Source organism: Meriones unguiculatus, chromosome 10, assembly GCF_030254825.1.
Source record: "Meriones unguiculatus strain TT.TT164.6M chromosome 10, Bangor_MerUng_6.1, whole genome shotgun sequence".
Lineage (NCBI taxonomy): Eukaryota > Metazoa > Chordata > Mammalia > Rodentia > Muridae > Meriones > Meriones unguiculatus.
The window spans coordinates 6,710,419-6,724,512 of record NC_083358.1 but is presented as its reverse complement, the minus strand read 5'-3'; the positions used below and the strand labels follow the sequence as shown (position 1 = coordinate 6,724,512).

The window sequence follows — 14,094 nt, the reverse complement described above, 5'->3', positions numbered from 1 at the left end:
CAGCATGGTCAGAAGACATGCACAGGCAGAAACAATTCTGTGCAAAGCACCTCAGACTCAGGCTGTAGCTTCAGTGTCTCCTGTGTGATGACTCGAGGGGGGCTGCCTGGCTAGGGTGGGGCAGTAGGAAGCGATACGGTCGCCACAGAAAGGTCTGCTATCATCAGTGAAGTGTGGTCGTGCGCATGAAGGTGAGGGAAGGTTCGGAGGCCATGTTGAAATTGAAACCTTGTGTCTGTGTATGAGTATGTGCACCTGCATGCAGAGGCCAGGAGTCACACTCCTGGAGTTCATTACACACGGCTGTGAACTGCTTGGTGTGAGTGATGGCAATCAAACTCAGATCCTCTGGAAAAGCAGTATGTACTCCTAACCCAACTTACCTCTCCAGTCCATAAATTTTGTTGGTTATTGTTTGAAGCAGGGTCTCCCTATGTAGCCTTGGCTGGCCTGGAGCTTTTTATGTAGACCAGGTCAGCCCTGAACTCACAGAGACCCACCAGCTTCTGCCTCCTAAGTGCTAGAATTAAAGGTGTGCACCACCATGTTTGGTGATACATTTATTTTTACTTTATTCCTGAGTGTTTAGTCTGTGTATATACCCATGTACCACACATGTGCAGGGCTCCCAGAGGCCAGAAGAGGGTGTGAGATCCCCTGGAACTGGAACAGACATTTTGTGAACTGCCATGTGGGTGCTGAAAATTGAACCCAGTTCCTGGTCCTCTGGAAGAACCAGCACTCTTAATTGATGAGCCAGAGGCCAAGTTTAAAGAGCAAAATAAACCCTGGTAACAAGAAGCCCACTCCAACACACCAAAGGCTGCCGTCTGAAGTAAAGCAACAAACCATATCTCAGCACTCCTCCCCTAGAAAACCTCACAGGCAGACACCCAGGGCGCCCAACTCAGGCACCTGGTGCTATCCTCTGCTCTGTACCTACAAGTGGGAGCCAGGTCCCTGACCCCACACCCAAGGGGCAGCAGAGGGGCACTAGCTGTGGGTGTTAGAAGGATTGCTGACACTGAAATCACACTACACACAATACTGTTACAGCGAGTACTCCAGCTAGAAATGTTTCAGGATAGCCTCAAGCCCCCAAAGTCTTTGGCTCAAGCAATGTTCCAACATCAGGCTCCCAGGAGGCTGTGACCACAATTGTGCTTCACTGAACCTGGCTCAGAAGCATGTCTCTTTGGAGTTTTGTGTGAGAAACTGGCCAAGTCACAGTAAATCCACTAATGACCCAACTGCTTAACATAGACCCTCCACAACAACAAGAACGCTAGAGAGACTGCTGTGTAGCCCTAGAACATGATCCCCACACCATCAAAGCAACTGTGCTATGAGGTAACCAGCCCAAACCTACAAACACTGACAAGCAGAACAGCGCCAAAGGCAGCAGACACCAATGGGACTATCACAGGCCAGACAAGTGGAAGCATCTTATCCTGTGGGCTGGGCCCTGCACCCATCAGAGAAGGCAGAAGGAACCCATGAGCTGATCCAGGGTGCAGCCTATTTGTAGCATTCCAGTACAGCTGCACAAAGAGACACCCCACACACATACTTCTAAGAGACACACCCAAACCCTACCTATCAACTGTGTCACACTTCAGCATGAGATCTGAGAAACATGGGTATGAGGCTGCTTCCAAGACACCCCACATGTACAGTGAGTGAATATTTAGAACACAAAATAAAGAAAACAAAGATGGAGGGACTCCTGCTCAAAGTCTTGACATCAGAAGCAAGCACCAGCAAAGCCCTAAAGACCCCCACCAACTGGAAGCAGGGGCCCCAAAAGCTCTGAAGGACTCTAAAAACCGAGGCACCCAGCAGCTCAGCAGACGCTGATCTCCAACATACCTCATCTCAACATACACTAGCAACAAGGGACCCTTTCAGTGACCATCCATCTCCCACCAGGATCCACTTCTGGCTTGGCTCTGACCTTAGTGACTATTGAGTGTCCAGCACCCTCATTGACCTGGATAAATACAAACTGAGGCCATAATCAACCTCTGTCACTCTCAAAAGGCATCTTGTGCAGAGCCAGCATCCACTCACCACCCTTTCTTCATCAGTGGATGTGAACATTGTGGCTTGCCGTGCACTGGTCATTCAGATTTGTGACTGGCTTGTGCCAGCTCTACCCACTGTCCATGAGTGAACTCTCCCTCTGAATATTGTGACATCACTTAGAGCTAGACTGTCAGGTCGTCAGGTTCATTTGCTGAGTCCTCATGTGTCACTCATTAAGTTCAAGACAACACAGCATCTAGAATTGCTGGGGGAGATCACAGCTGATCATGGGCTAAGAGGAAAAACCTGTGGTATGCCCAGCCAACCTGAGCATCCTTATTCTCCAGAACCAAATCCATAGTTCCTACATTATCCCCCTCTCAGAATCCAAGAAGCAACCATAATCAACAGATATCAGAGAAACAAAAATAGGCCCCTGGCAGAGCAAAAGGCTCCTGGCAAAGACCAAGATGGTCAAGAGTCTCAGGTGGAAAAAGCAGGCAAGTGTTATTAAGCAATACAAAAGGGAGCAAAGACTGAAGAACCAAAGGTATCATGAGAAAACCAAAACAGTTTGGGAGAGGATTTTGGTTTGGTTGGTCGGGATTTTTTGTTTTGTTTGTTTGTTTGTTTTTTGAGAGAGGCTCTCGCTAACTCTAGAAGGCCTAGAACTCACGGGGAAACAACTGTCTCTGCCTCCTGAGTGCTTAGAATAAAGGTGTATGCTACCATACTGCTCAAGAAAATGGAAGTTTGAGAGCCAGAAAATGCCATTTCTGAACTAAAAATCCACTGGAGGGCTTAGCAGCAGGCTCAAAATGCCAAGACATTGTGACTCAGAGCATGGATGTAGGAAGGTGTCCCAGCAGCAGAGGAGGAAGGTCCTGGAGGGCACCTATGGGCAACAAGCAGGTAACATGCCTGCAACTGCATCCCCACAGGAAACAGACCGAGGACTGGAATGTGTTACTGAACCCCAAATTTCAGCAAAACATAAATTCACAGCTCCAAAATATCTGGATATCACCCAGCAGACCCATCAACACCACAAGAAAATCCTGAGCCCAGCCTGAGGGTGACACAGGCACAAGTAGGCACAGAACAGCCAGACAGAGCTCTGCTTTTCAAAGTGCCAGGAGAGAGGAAAAAAAAAAAAAGCTATCAGCCAAGAGTCCTAAACTCAGTAATAAGACAAGCAAAATAGACATGCTGAAAGGACATATGACCCAGGAGGCTTCTAAGGAAAGACAAATCTCAAAATGGTGGCGAAGGTGAAAGACTCTACGCTCTTCGCTCACGATGGTTTTGTTCTGTAGCCAAAGCCGGCCTGAAACTTGTGGTCTTCCGGCTTCAGCCTTTCAAATGTTGGGATTACTGGTATATACCACCATTTCCTGGCGCGCTTCAGCCCAGCCTCTATCTTCATCCTGATTAAAAACAAACCAAAAACCTCTTCCCACCGAAGTATACTGCTATGCTGTACTCTGGGGTTTAGGGCCTCTATTGCTGGCATAAAAACTTGCCACCCCCTTCCCTGGGGTGTGTGGCCTCATCACAGGTGTGAAGTACCGAATACTCAGACCACAGACTAAGAGCCCAAGAGCTGCTGCGAAACCCCTGCAGGGGAAGGAAGACAGGAAAATTAAAAAAAAAAAAAAAAAGGGAGTCCATGACTCTGCTAAATGAAGCCTTCCAAGTACACAAAACTAACCAATAGTAGAAAAGTACCAGAAAAAAAGAAAGAAAGCAAGTAAAAAGGCCGGAGGAGGGCAGAGGATGAAGTAGGAATGGAGGAAAAAATGGCCCCTTCTCTACCCTGACAGAGCTTGTGTCACACCAGCTCACACAGCTGTCAAAGCACAGGGTTCAGGGAAGACCGTGCATTTCGCCCAGTGTAAGTTTTTCCTTTAAATAAGTCACAGCAAACTACTGGTGTGTGAGGGCGGAAGGCTCCAGTGCAGTCCTGGAGGACTGTGGGTCCCAACCAGAGCCCTGCGGGCAGTGCCACTCCCCTGAATGTCCACCTCTGCAGCCTCAGCCTTCCCATCTCACTCTCCTGAGATTCCTTTTCATTTCTATCAAGGAACTAAAACAAATGCCATCATTTTGTCCTCATATAAACAGCCACCGACTGACGCCACCTTTGCAAACTGCTAAGGCGTACCTGTTCTCTGGGTGTCAAAAGAGGAACATGGGTCAACTAACCCTCTGTGGTGATGATCCAACACATCCCTGAACTGCCACTGAGGGTGGTGTTGAGCGCATGGCAGGTGGGAGCTACCACTGTCCTCCCTTCTTGAACCTTTTTCTCTATCTCACATTTCACTTGACCCTGAAGGGGAAGCCAACGTGGTGTGAGACCCTCCCTGTCCACCCCTGGATGGCTCTTGCTCTCTTTGCAGTGTCCCCAACATGCTCTCAGAAGACTGCCTTTCCACCATGCTATGCCTGCTGACCTTCAGCACCCTGCACAGAAGCCTCTGCCCCACCTCAAAATGCCTGGCACTTGGCAATACATGGGCGCACCAGACCAACCTTCCCACAGCTGCCACCTGACACCTTCAAATGGCCCTTCAACTTCACCAAATACAGCCACAGGAAAACAGTCCACTAAAGTAGTCCCGTGCCTCCCAGGGCCCTCACCAGTGGATGTACTTTCTCAGGACTCTGTGAGTTCTATGTGTTGGCAGTGAAGTCTGAACAAAGCCAAATGCCACATCACAGCAGTTTTTTGTTTGTTTGTTTTGTTTTGTTTCTCCTGGAGAGCTGTGCAGCCAGCATCGGTGAAAGAGCAAGTCAAAGACGATTTCGTAGGACACAGAGGATGAAAATTCCTGGGAACAGCCCACAGTGCAGGAGAAAAACAGTTCCTGCCATGCCACTGAGCTGCACCAGGTACTCAGCACCAGCCCCTCCCTCTGACTACTGGCTGGAATAGATGTCCCTCGGGGCGGGCAGTGCAGGGATGGTGGGCAATCACCATCTCTGTGCTCCAGTGAGTGAGTCTTTCAACAGAAACACAAAGACATCTATGATCATAACAGGCAGAAAATTTCTAAGGATGTAATGAAAAGACTGGCATGTGTGAACCATTAAGTGGGCAATGGGGCAGGCACACCTAACAGGCTCATGGTTTGGGAATCAGGAACTACAGAAGAAGATGGCACGCAGAGACAGGCATGCCATACTGGGAACTGCAAGACAGACAAGAGTCCACAGCATCTTTCCAAGGCCATATGCAAGCACCACCCACCACAACAGCTGCCATTAGCAACCAGACCCAGGGCAAGGTCACAAGTTAGGCACACTGCTGTGAATTCTAAAAAAGATAAGGGAGCAAGCTTTCTGGAGATTTAACTGAAAAAAAAAAAAAATAAAGTCAAGAAGCTATAAAGTTGTTTCTTGTCCAGGTTGAACAATGAATAATGACACCAGCTTATGAAGAAATGTATCAAATTTGTGCCACACACAATGGCCCCTCCCTGGCTGTGTGCTATGCACAGCACATGCCCAGGTAACATCTGTGCCCTATGCATACATATCAGACCATATTATCTGTCCCCGTAAGTGTTGCAGGGAGCAAGAGGGGATGAAAAAGGGTGGGGAAGAGAAGTGGACAAGGATGTGGGAACACTATCCCAGGCTATGATGCTATACAGGACTTGCCAAGTAACCCTCAGAGGGGACAAGGCTGCCTAGAAAGCCTGGGATGCTGACTGGGGCAGGAGCGAGCAGCTTCCCTCGCTGCAAACCAACTGACTGGGGATGCCCACATAGAGCTCCAGCCCTGGTTGGGCAAATAAGATAAGGGGGCATGGTTAACAGAAAGAATGGCAAAATCAAAGCTGAAAACACCATGAATTATACAGCTAAAAGAAAGAAGACAAACCAGCCTCATCATACAACTGCAGTGCAGCCGACCAAGCCCCACCCCACAAACCACCATGTGGGGAGCTGCTCAACAGCCATGTTTGCTCACAACTAAAACCGAAAAGCTGGTATTCCCTGAACAAGGAAGGAATGGCCGGGAGCAAGAGGCTTAGACTCAACTGACAGCTACTAAGAGCTCACCCTGGGAAAGACATTACAGGAGCCAGCCTGGGGTATACAACTGCAGTCAAAGTTCTAGGGAGGCTGAGGTGGGAGGATGAGGAGTTCCCAAGCCTAGGCTACTAGCCACAGGGACTCCACCTCAAAATAAGCAAATTAACTGACTAAAATTTAAAAACGACAACAAAAGTCCTCCCACACACCCACAAAACCATGCAGGCAGTTCAGCAGCAAATGCAGAAAGTGATGGGTGTGCTGAGAGAGCAGGTCCTTGGGGAGTAGAGACCATCATCTGGCGGACATGCTGAGAAAGAGACAGGCATGTGCAACGCCAAGGTCGCAGGAAATCAATTCCAGTTGGGGCAATTCAACACAGACTGAAGAAGTTCTGGCCGCAAGACACAGGGGAGCATCCTCACTTAAGCTGTGTCATGTCATACATAACATGCAGGCATCATATACATGTCCTTCACAGTACAAGTGATCTATAACATGTTTCTACTCAGGCCACAAAACCAATGGCCACACGACAAACCAAACTGTGTGGAAAGTCAGATGGGAAAACAAACCCCAGTCCTTCTAAAGCCCAGGTGCTCCTAGACAACAAAGGACCCTCCCATGGGGGAACGAGCAGGGGACATGTTGATGCACCAGTAACTGGTGAAGTAGCCACCTCAGAAAATGTGCAACAGCTCTGGAGAGGACCCTGAGGAGTGTTCTCGCCCGAATGGCAATGAGCAAGGTGTGCTACTACAGTAGCAGGTGTGGGGATAGGAGCAGAAAGGCACACCCTGCTGCAGCCTTAAAGAGCACAGGCAGGCAGGCAGGCAGCATACAGCAGCCTTGCTGATGAGGTCACCCTGACAGGCCCCAGCTAAAGTCCTAAGGTTGAGAACTTTTTCTGAAATCTCAGCCTGCTAAGGGAGAGAGGGAGCCCTAATGTAGAAATTATTTTTCCCAGGCAAAAAAAATAATTTATAAAAATGTGGGGTTGGAGAACTGGCTTAGTTAAGAGCACGGGCTACTCTTCCAGAAGACCTGTGTTCAATTCCCAGCACCCATATGGCAACTCACAACTGTAATTCCTTGGATCTGATGCCTCTTCTGTCTCCAGAGGCACCAGGCATGTATATTAAAGAAACAAACAAAAAAATAAATTAAAAAAAACCACAATTTTTTCTAATACATGTATGTGGCACAGACAGACACAGAGGCAAAACACACATAAAATAAATCTTTTAAACAAATTTATTGTTTAAATTTATTGGCCTTCCAGAAGCCAGCAGCCATCCAGTCAACAGATAGAGCATGTATAGGTGGCACCTATACATTAGCAGTTTACATGCCAGTTCCTGAGTGTGCCCTCAGCCCAAAGGCAAACTGAGTAAGGCATACCCGACTGAGACACAATGGACAGAATGGAGTTTCAGCAAACAATGGCTTCAGCAATGTTTGTCACTGTTTGTTCCTGGTCATTTGCTAGTGACCTGTGTACACACTGCCACTGCACTATGCATCAGACCCTAATGTGACAGGTTCCAGGTTCTGAAGCACGGTGCTCCAGCAGCAGCTCAGATGAGGTTCAAATGGTGGGGTGGGTGCATGTGGGCTGGCTACTGTGAAAGCCACAGCCTTAGAGCTCAACGGGAGGCGAAAGGCAGTCACTTGAGAGCCATACAGCCATACCACTCTGTGGCAGGGACTAGGCCTGCTGTAACTGCAAGACATGACTAGGTTTCTGCTTGCTGTTGGAGAAATGCCACTAAGGAGGCCATTAAAACAGAGTTTGAGGGTGTCTAAAAGCCCACAGCATGTACTTCACTGTGAACAAGACCATGTGTTGACATACCCCCCTGGGTGGAAACACCAGGAATAATGTATACAGACAATGGACTCTGTACAGGGACTCAGGGAGGAAACTGGCTGCCTTAGAGAAAAATGGTACCCTCAGTCCCAGGTCTCTGATGAAGACACAATCTGTTCTATCTCCTCTGGAATGCTGGGGGCTTTTGGCAGCAGTGTGCAGGGACAAATAAGAAACCAAGCGAAGCCATCTACTCCTCACATGATACCCACAGAACGAAATGCCTCAACACCTAACCTTTGACCTGTAATGACTTGCAATAGCTTACTACAGACAAGTGGCCAAGTGGAAGCGTAGCCTGTCTCAGGCAAGAGCTTACTAGCAGTTTTATTGCAGTCTGTGGAGATTGTTGTAAGTCTGCACAGAGCTCACCCCTAGGGCACACATGGCTAAAACCAGGTGGACAGCTCTGGAACTGTACAGATACCCACCAAATGCAAGACCAGAACCTCAGTATACCCCTCATGCAGCACACCATTTCAAACCTCCTTTAAACACACACACACACACACACACACACACACAAGTTCTATTTTGGCTTCCAAACCGACAGCAGGGTCACTGCAGTGTGTCCCACCACACCTGCAGCAGGACAGACCTAAAGCCAACTCCACCTGTCATTGTGTCATTGTAACCACAGTGCCTAGAGGACCTGACAGCTATGCAGCACTAGCAGGGAGCAGCCCGTCCTAAAGTCCCTTAGGATAGCCATGTGCAGACAGTGTACCAAGGAGCATGGAAGTTAATGTCAGACATTAAAGTTTACCATGAAGAATGAACTCAACTAAGCTTCAATCCAAACCTCCACCTCCTCATGAACAGATAAACTGTGGGCCATCCATCCACATGATGAATGAATATTACTCAGCCATTAAGAAGAGCAAAGTGCTATGCACATTTTCACAACAGAAGCCTTAAAAGCATGCCAAGTAAAAGCAGCTTGTCACAAAGGGCAAATATTCCATTTACATGGCATGATCAGAGGAGACAAATCCACGGAGACAGAAACTTAATCCTGTGTGTCTGCTGAGGGGCTGGTAGGGAGACCAGGAGTGATGATGGCTCACAATTACTGGTGTCTTTAAGGAGTGATTCAACAATGTTAATGGCCACACAGCACTGCATAACACCCCCAACCAGCACAACTTAGAGCAAATGCTCTCCTGCACCAGCTCCCTGCCACCAACCAGCCTTTAAATGCAGCTTGTCCTTCTTCAGCCTCCTGAGCACTAGGACTGATTACAAGCTGGCACCTTGTGCCAGTTAAAGATCTCGATTTAACCTGCTTCCAAAATCAAGGCTTTCTATCTAAATAAAATGCAAACGCTGGGACTGGAGAGATAGCTCGGAGGTTAAGAGCACTGGCCATTCTTCCAAAGACCCTGAGTTCAATTCCCAGCAACCACATGGTGGCTCACAACCATCTATAATGAGATCTGGTGTCCTCTTCTGGTGTGCAGGTGTACATGCAGGCAGAATATGTATATATATAATATATCTTTTTTTTTTTAAATGCAAACACTGTTCTCACCATAGTATCCTGAGACCCCGTCTAAGGAACAGAACACGTTCAGTAGATTAAGCCTGGCAGAACCATCATCCTCCATACCAGTGGATACATCAAATGGTTTTCTGAAGTAAGCAGTGTCTATCTAATGTACCCACAGCTGGCAACTGGGCTTGGTGTATATCTATCCTCTCAGCTTTCTGGAAGTTGAGGCAGGAGGATAGCAACTCTCAGGGCAAGGGTGAGCAATACAATGAAACCTTGATCTTTAAAAATGAATAAGCCACATTTAAACTTCTAAAACTCATCAAAATATTATGCATTTTTAAATAAAAGGAAAGTGAGAGCTTAGAGAAGTGACTACTGAATTTTCAGAAAGTTCGGTTAAGAGAAATAAACAGCAACATCCAAAAGCAACCCACATATTCATTTCTGAGAGCAAAGTCTTAAGTTCTAAGTTCAAGAGCAGGTAACACTGCTTAGGAAGGAGTGCAAGGGCCGACTTCTCCCGAGGACATGGAGGCCCAGGTCCAGCACAGTGCTTAGTGGGCACTCAGCTGGACTTCACCCTCCAAGGATCTCCTACCCCCTCCAAGCACACCATCAGGCTTCATTTTCAGAGCTGCATGCAAATGAGCCCAAAGTCCAGTTAGGGAACTAAAGTGCTTTGGGAGTGACTCAGAGCCAGGGAAAAGAAAGAGAAATGGGTCTGTTTGGACCTGGGCAAACAAGGTTCAGCCTCCATTACGAAGTCAAGAGCCCCTGGTTCCAGAGTCAAATAATGTCCCTAACTTTCTAAAGAGTGTACGAACCCTGTCAGGCTCACATGATTCCTTAAAATTGCAACAGCTACAACGCTCAGGGTAAGACAGATATTTAAGCCAGACCAACCCACACTTCTACAAAATGCACTGAAAAGCCAGCATGGCCAGGGAGGCCACACTGATGGCACAAGCTGCCAGCTGCCCTGTCACCTCTGGAGTACTTTAGCCCAGCCTTCTATTGCAAAGGAGACAAAGCCTGAGGTTACACAGCTGGTGACCAGTTCCCAGAGCCTGGGGACTAGATTAACTCCATCTCTCAATGGACTTTTGCCTGAGACAATGGCTATCTTACACAAGATGTTCTGAGGGCTGGTTGGAGGGTGGTGGTGCTCGGGTGGCAGAGCACCTGCCTGGCATGCTCCAGGCTCTAGGCTTCATCCCCAGTGCTGTGTAGGTGGGAGAGGACCCAAGACCTTTCTTCTAAACACTTCTATTCTGAATTCACTGCCCTACTAAAATAAGTCACCACCCTCTTCAGCAAGTGATTCCGCCAGGTGGGCCATGAGCTTCACTCACATGGTGGTCTGGCTGCAACAAGGGTGGGAAATGTCAAGTTCAAGGTCTTGGGTGAAACTAATCAAGTCAGGAAACCATAGCAACCTAGACTCCCCAGACAGGTGAGTTTGCTGGACTGGGGAACTAAAATTTCCTTGGGCCCCACCTTTCTTTTTGACAGCTGCCTAGCACACAACAGGGAAGTGAGGTAGGAAACTGTACAGATGTATTACTGTACACAGAAAAAGAAGAAGAAAAAAAAATCCAAACAAACCAAAAACCAAACCACAGTCTCAGAGGCAAATGTCACTGAAAAGATAAGACACCATAGAAACCCATTCAGGAACCACAACCACTTCTCAGTGAAAGACATTAAAAAGGAGAAACCACAACCCAGGGTTCAAAGAGAGCTGAAAGAAAAGAAAAAGAAGTCTGATTTCCCGACTACTCCACCTTATTCACCTTCGGCAAAGGAATCGTGTTAAAGAGTTTTCCCTTCAAAAAACTCAGACTGCACAGCAGCTGGGCAGGAGTCCCGAGTGTGGCCTCCGACTGCCAAGGACACTGTATGGCACCTCAATGGGCCCCTGGCGCTGGAGAGCCTTTCTCTCGCAGCAAGCATGGGCTGCTGAAGACCTCCAAAGGCCCATCGACTCACTCCATCATCCACAATTAAGGGCTGCACAAGGCTGAGTTCCTTCTGCTCTTCACCACAGCCTCCAACAACCCAGCCCCCAGTTCCTACCAGATGCAGGTGCTGTGCCAGTCCTCAGACACTTAGGCCAAAGCTGGTGTTTCTGAACAGACGACCGGGCTGCCCTTCCTACCCAGAAAGCTGACAGGCGACCTTATCACAGTGGGCTTGGGCTCTCCCCAATGGCGGATCACCAGTGACAACTAACATCCAGAGGCGCCGAGGCCGCAAATCCCGTCAGTGGCCAGGCCCTCCAGACAAACATACTTACGAGCGTGCACAAACCACACGAACGCACACGCAGACACACGTCCCCGTACATCGTACCCCTGCCACGCACGCGCGCGCGCCCTCCCGCCCGCCAGGGGACACCTGTGCCAGGCAGGCATGGGGCAGGGCCCACGTGGGCCCAGGTTCCAGCACCTTCGCAGAAGCACCAGATCTGGCCAGAGCAAGTCGACAATATTGTTGGGTGTTATCTGTCACCTAAGAGCCGAGTTGACAGGACAAAGGCCTTATCGCGTCTCCAAAGCGGACTGTGACACAACACACAAAGGGGCCGCGCGCTGACGCCGGCCACCGGTCCTCTCCAGGCCGGCTGGTGAAGCACCCTAGCCGCACTGACCCACCGCGCGCGCGCGCGCACTCACCTTGTGACAGGCCGAGCAAGTGGGCAGCGCGCCGCCGGGCCCGGGAGCGCTCTTGCCACCGCCACCACCGCCGCCGCCGCCGCCACCACCGCCGCCGCCGCCGTTCAGGCTGCTCTGGATCTGCGTGAGCTCCTGGCGCAGCACCTGTTTCTGGTGGAAGCTAAAGGCCGGGTGGTTGGAGGCCATGGTGAAGAGTAGGAGGAACTCATCGCCCGTGCGGCCCTCGTTGAGCTGCAGCCCGTAGTTGTGGATGATGGAGTCGGTGTGCGTGAGCGTCCGGTACAACACGCCCGCAGCCTCGCGCTGCTCCGAGCCCAGCAGCGCCAGAGACACCAGCAGCTTGCTGCGCACCACCTCGTCCGTCAGGTTGGTGAGGCTGCCCAGGTCCGCCGGATTGTTGGCTTTAATCTCCGAGTCGCGCAGCGAATGGTAGTCCTTGCGTGCCAGGTCCTCCAGGCACGAGCCGAGGAAGCGCAACTCGAGGGGGATGCACAGGTCCAGCAGGCCGCACAGGAACTCCACGCGCTGCGGCGATGGCAGCTCGGAGAACCAGCGGTACACGCCGTCCCTCTGCAGCGGGCAACGCTTCTCCACCATGCTGCCGCCCGCGCCGCGCCCGGGAGCCGCGCGCGGGCGGCCGGGGGGCGCGCAGGGCCGCGGCCGGGCGCCGGGGCCGGGGCCGGGGCCGGGCGAGGCCGCGCGCGCGCGGACCGGGCGCGGGCGCGGGCCGGGCGCGCGCGGGCCGGGGGAGCCGCCCGCCAGGAGCCCCGCGGCGGCCGGGGCCGGGGCCGCGGCCGGGGCGGCCGGGGGCGGCGAGCGGCCTCGGGGCCGCCGCTCACGGGGAGGCGCCCTGCCCGCGCCCGTCCCCAGCGGCGGCCGGTGCGCGGCAGCGGCGGCGGCCGCTCCTCGTCGTCGTCGTCGTCGCCCGGGAGGCGGCCGCCCCCATCTCCCCGCGCGCCGCAGGGTCTGTCAGTGCGGGCCGCCCCCCGACGGAGCCGCCCGGGCCATGCCGCCTCCTGCGCTTGCGCCCAGGCCGGCCGTTACCCGCTGCGAGGCTGGGCGCGGCGCCCGGACGGGCCTGGCGCGGCGGAGGGATCCAACCGGACCCGCGGACGGATCGCGGCCCGGGCCGTCGGAGCTGAGCAGAGCGCGCTCGCGAGCACGGGCGGCCGCGGCCAGCGGAGTGGGCGGGGTGGCCGCCTCTCGCGACAGCCCGGGCTGGCCGGGCCCGCCCACCCACGCCGATTGGTCCGGCCGCCTGTCCTGCTCGCGGGCTCGGTCCAGCACCTCCGCAGGATTGGTTGAATCCTAGGCCCCGCCTCTGATAAGGACTGTCGATCACGCCGGGCCCACCTGCACCCGCCCCCTGGCGACCATCGCTACCGGATTGGTCGGTAGGAATCGGAGTAGTGGAAAACCCGGGATGGAATTTTGGGCGCTTTTGTTCCCTCAGATTAGCCCGGAGCCTTGTTTCTGGGCAAAGCCGGGCGTTGGGCCTCGGTGCTTTATTCACGAACGTGATGGCAAGGAGGCTGCGCTGGGCCTAGAAGAACTACTGGCGCCGGGGTTCCCTCTGATCTGCCCGAGCCCAGCTGTGTGACCTTGAGCGAGTCGCTATTTCTCTCTGAGCCCTGGGTGCCTCCCGGGGAAGATGCGGGTAATAATACCCTCCCGGGGGGCTGCTGAGAAGGCGGTGAGCTCACAGTGGGCGAGCACCTGCGTTTTTGAGGCGGCGGGCCCGCCTAGGGCGAGGATGATGGGAGGAACAAGCCTTCTCCCCAAGATCCGCCAGCCAGGTCTGTCACCCAGTCAGCTCGCCCTGTCAGCGGGCACCTCGGGCCCTGGAACCGAGAAAATGCAAACCCGCGGGCAGGGGCAGGGCTCAAGGACTGCCACCACCCTAGCTTTTGATTGGCACCGGGATGCAGTTGGGGGAGGGGGAGGGAGGCACCCAACCCCTTCCAGGGTTTCGGATGCAGGGCTCG

General features: G+C 52.1%; 1 protein-coding gene across 3 annotated transcripts in view; it reads right to left on the bottom strand.

The window, feature by feature from the left end:
- Zcchc14 (zinc finger CCHC-type containing 14) overlaps positions 1–12,747 on the bottom strand; it is a 46,592-nt gene extending 33,845 nt beyond the window's left edge. For 2 of the 3 annotated variants that reach the window (XR_009594514.1, XM_021631148.2), the window contains exon 1: positions 12,110–12,746. Coding sequence is in view for 2 of the 3 variants with exons in the window: in XM_021631148.2 (XP_021486823.1) it covers positions 12,110–12,706 (597 nt within the window). In the remaining variant the exon portion in view is untranslated. Of the gene's footprint in view, positions 1–12,109 lie in introns of all 3 variants that reach the window. The other variant, XM_060391850.1, reaches the window with a different exon arrangement.
- Positions 12,748–14,094: the final 1,347 nt, after the last annotated feature.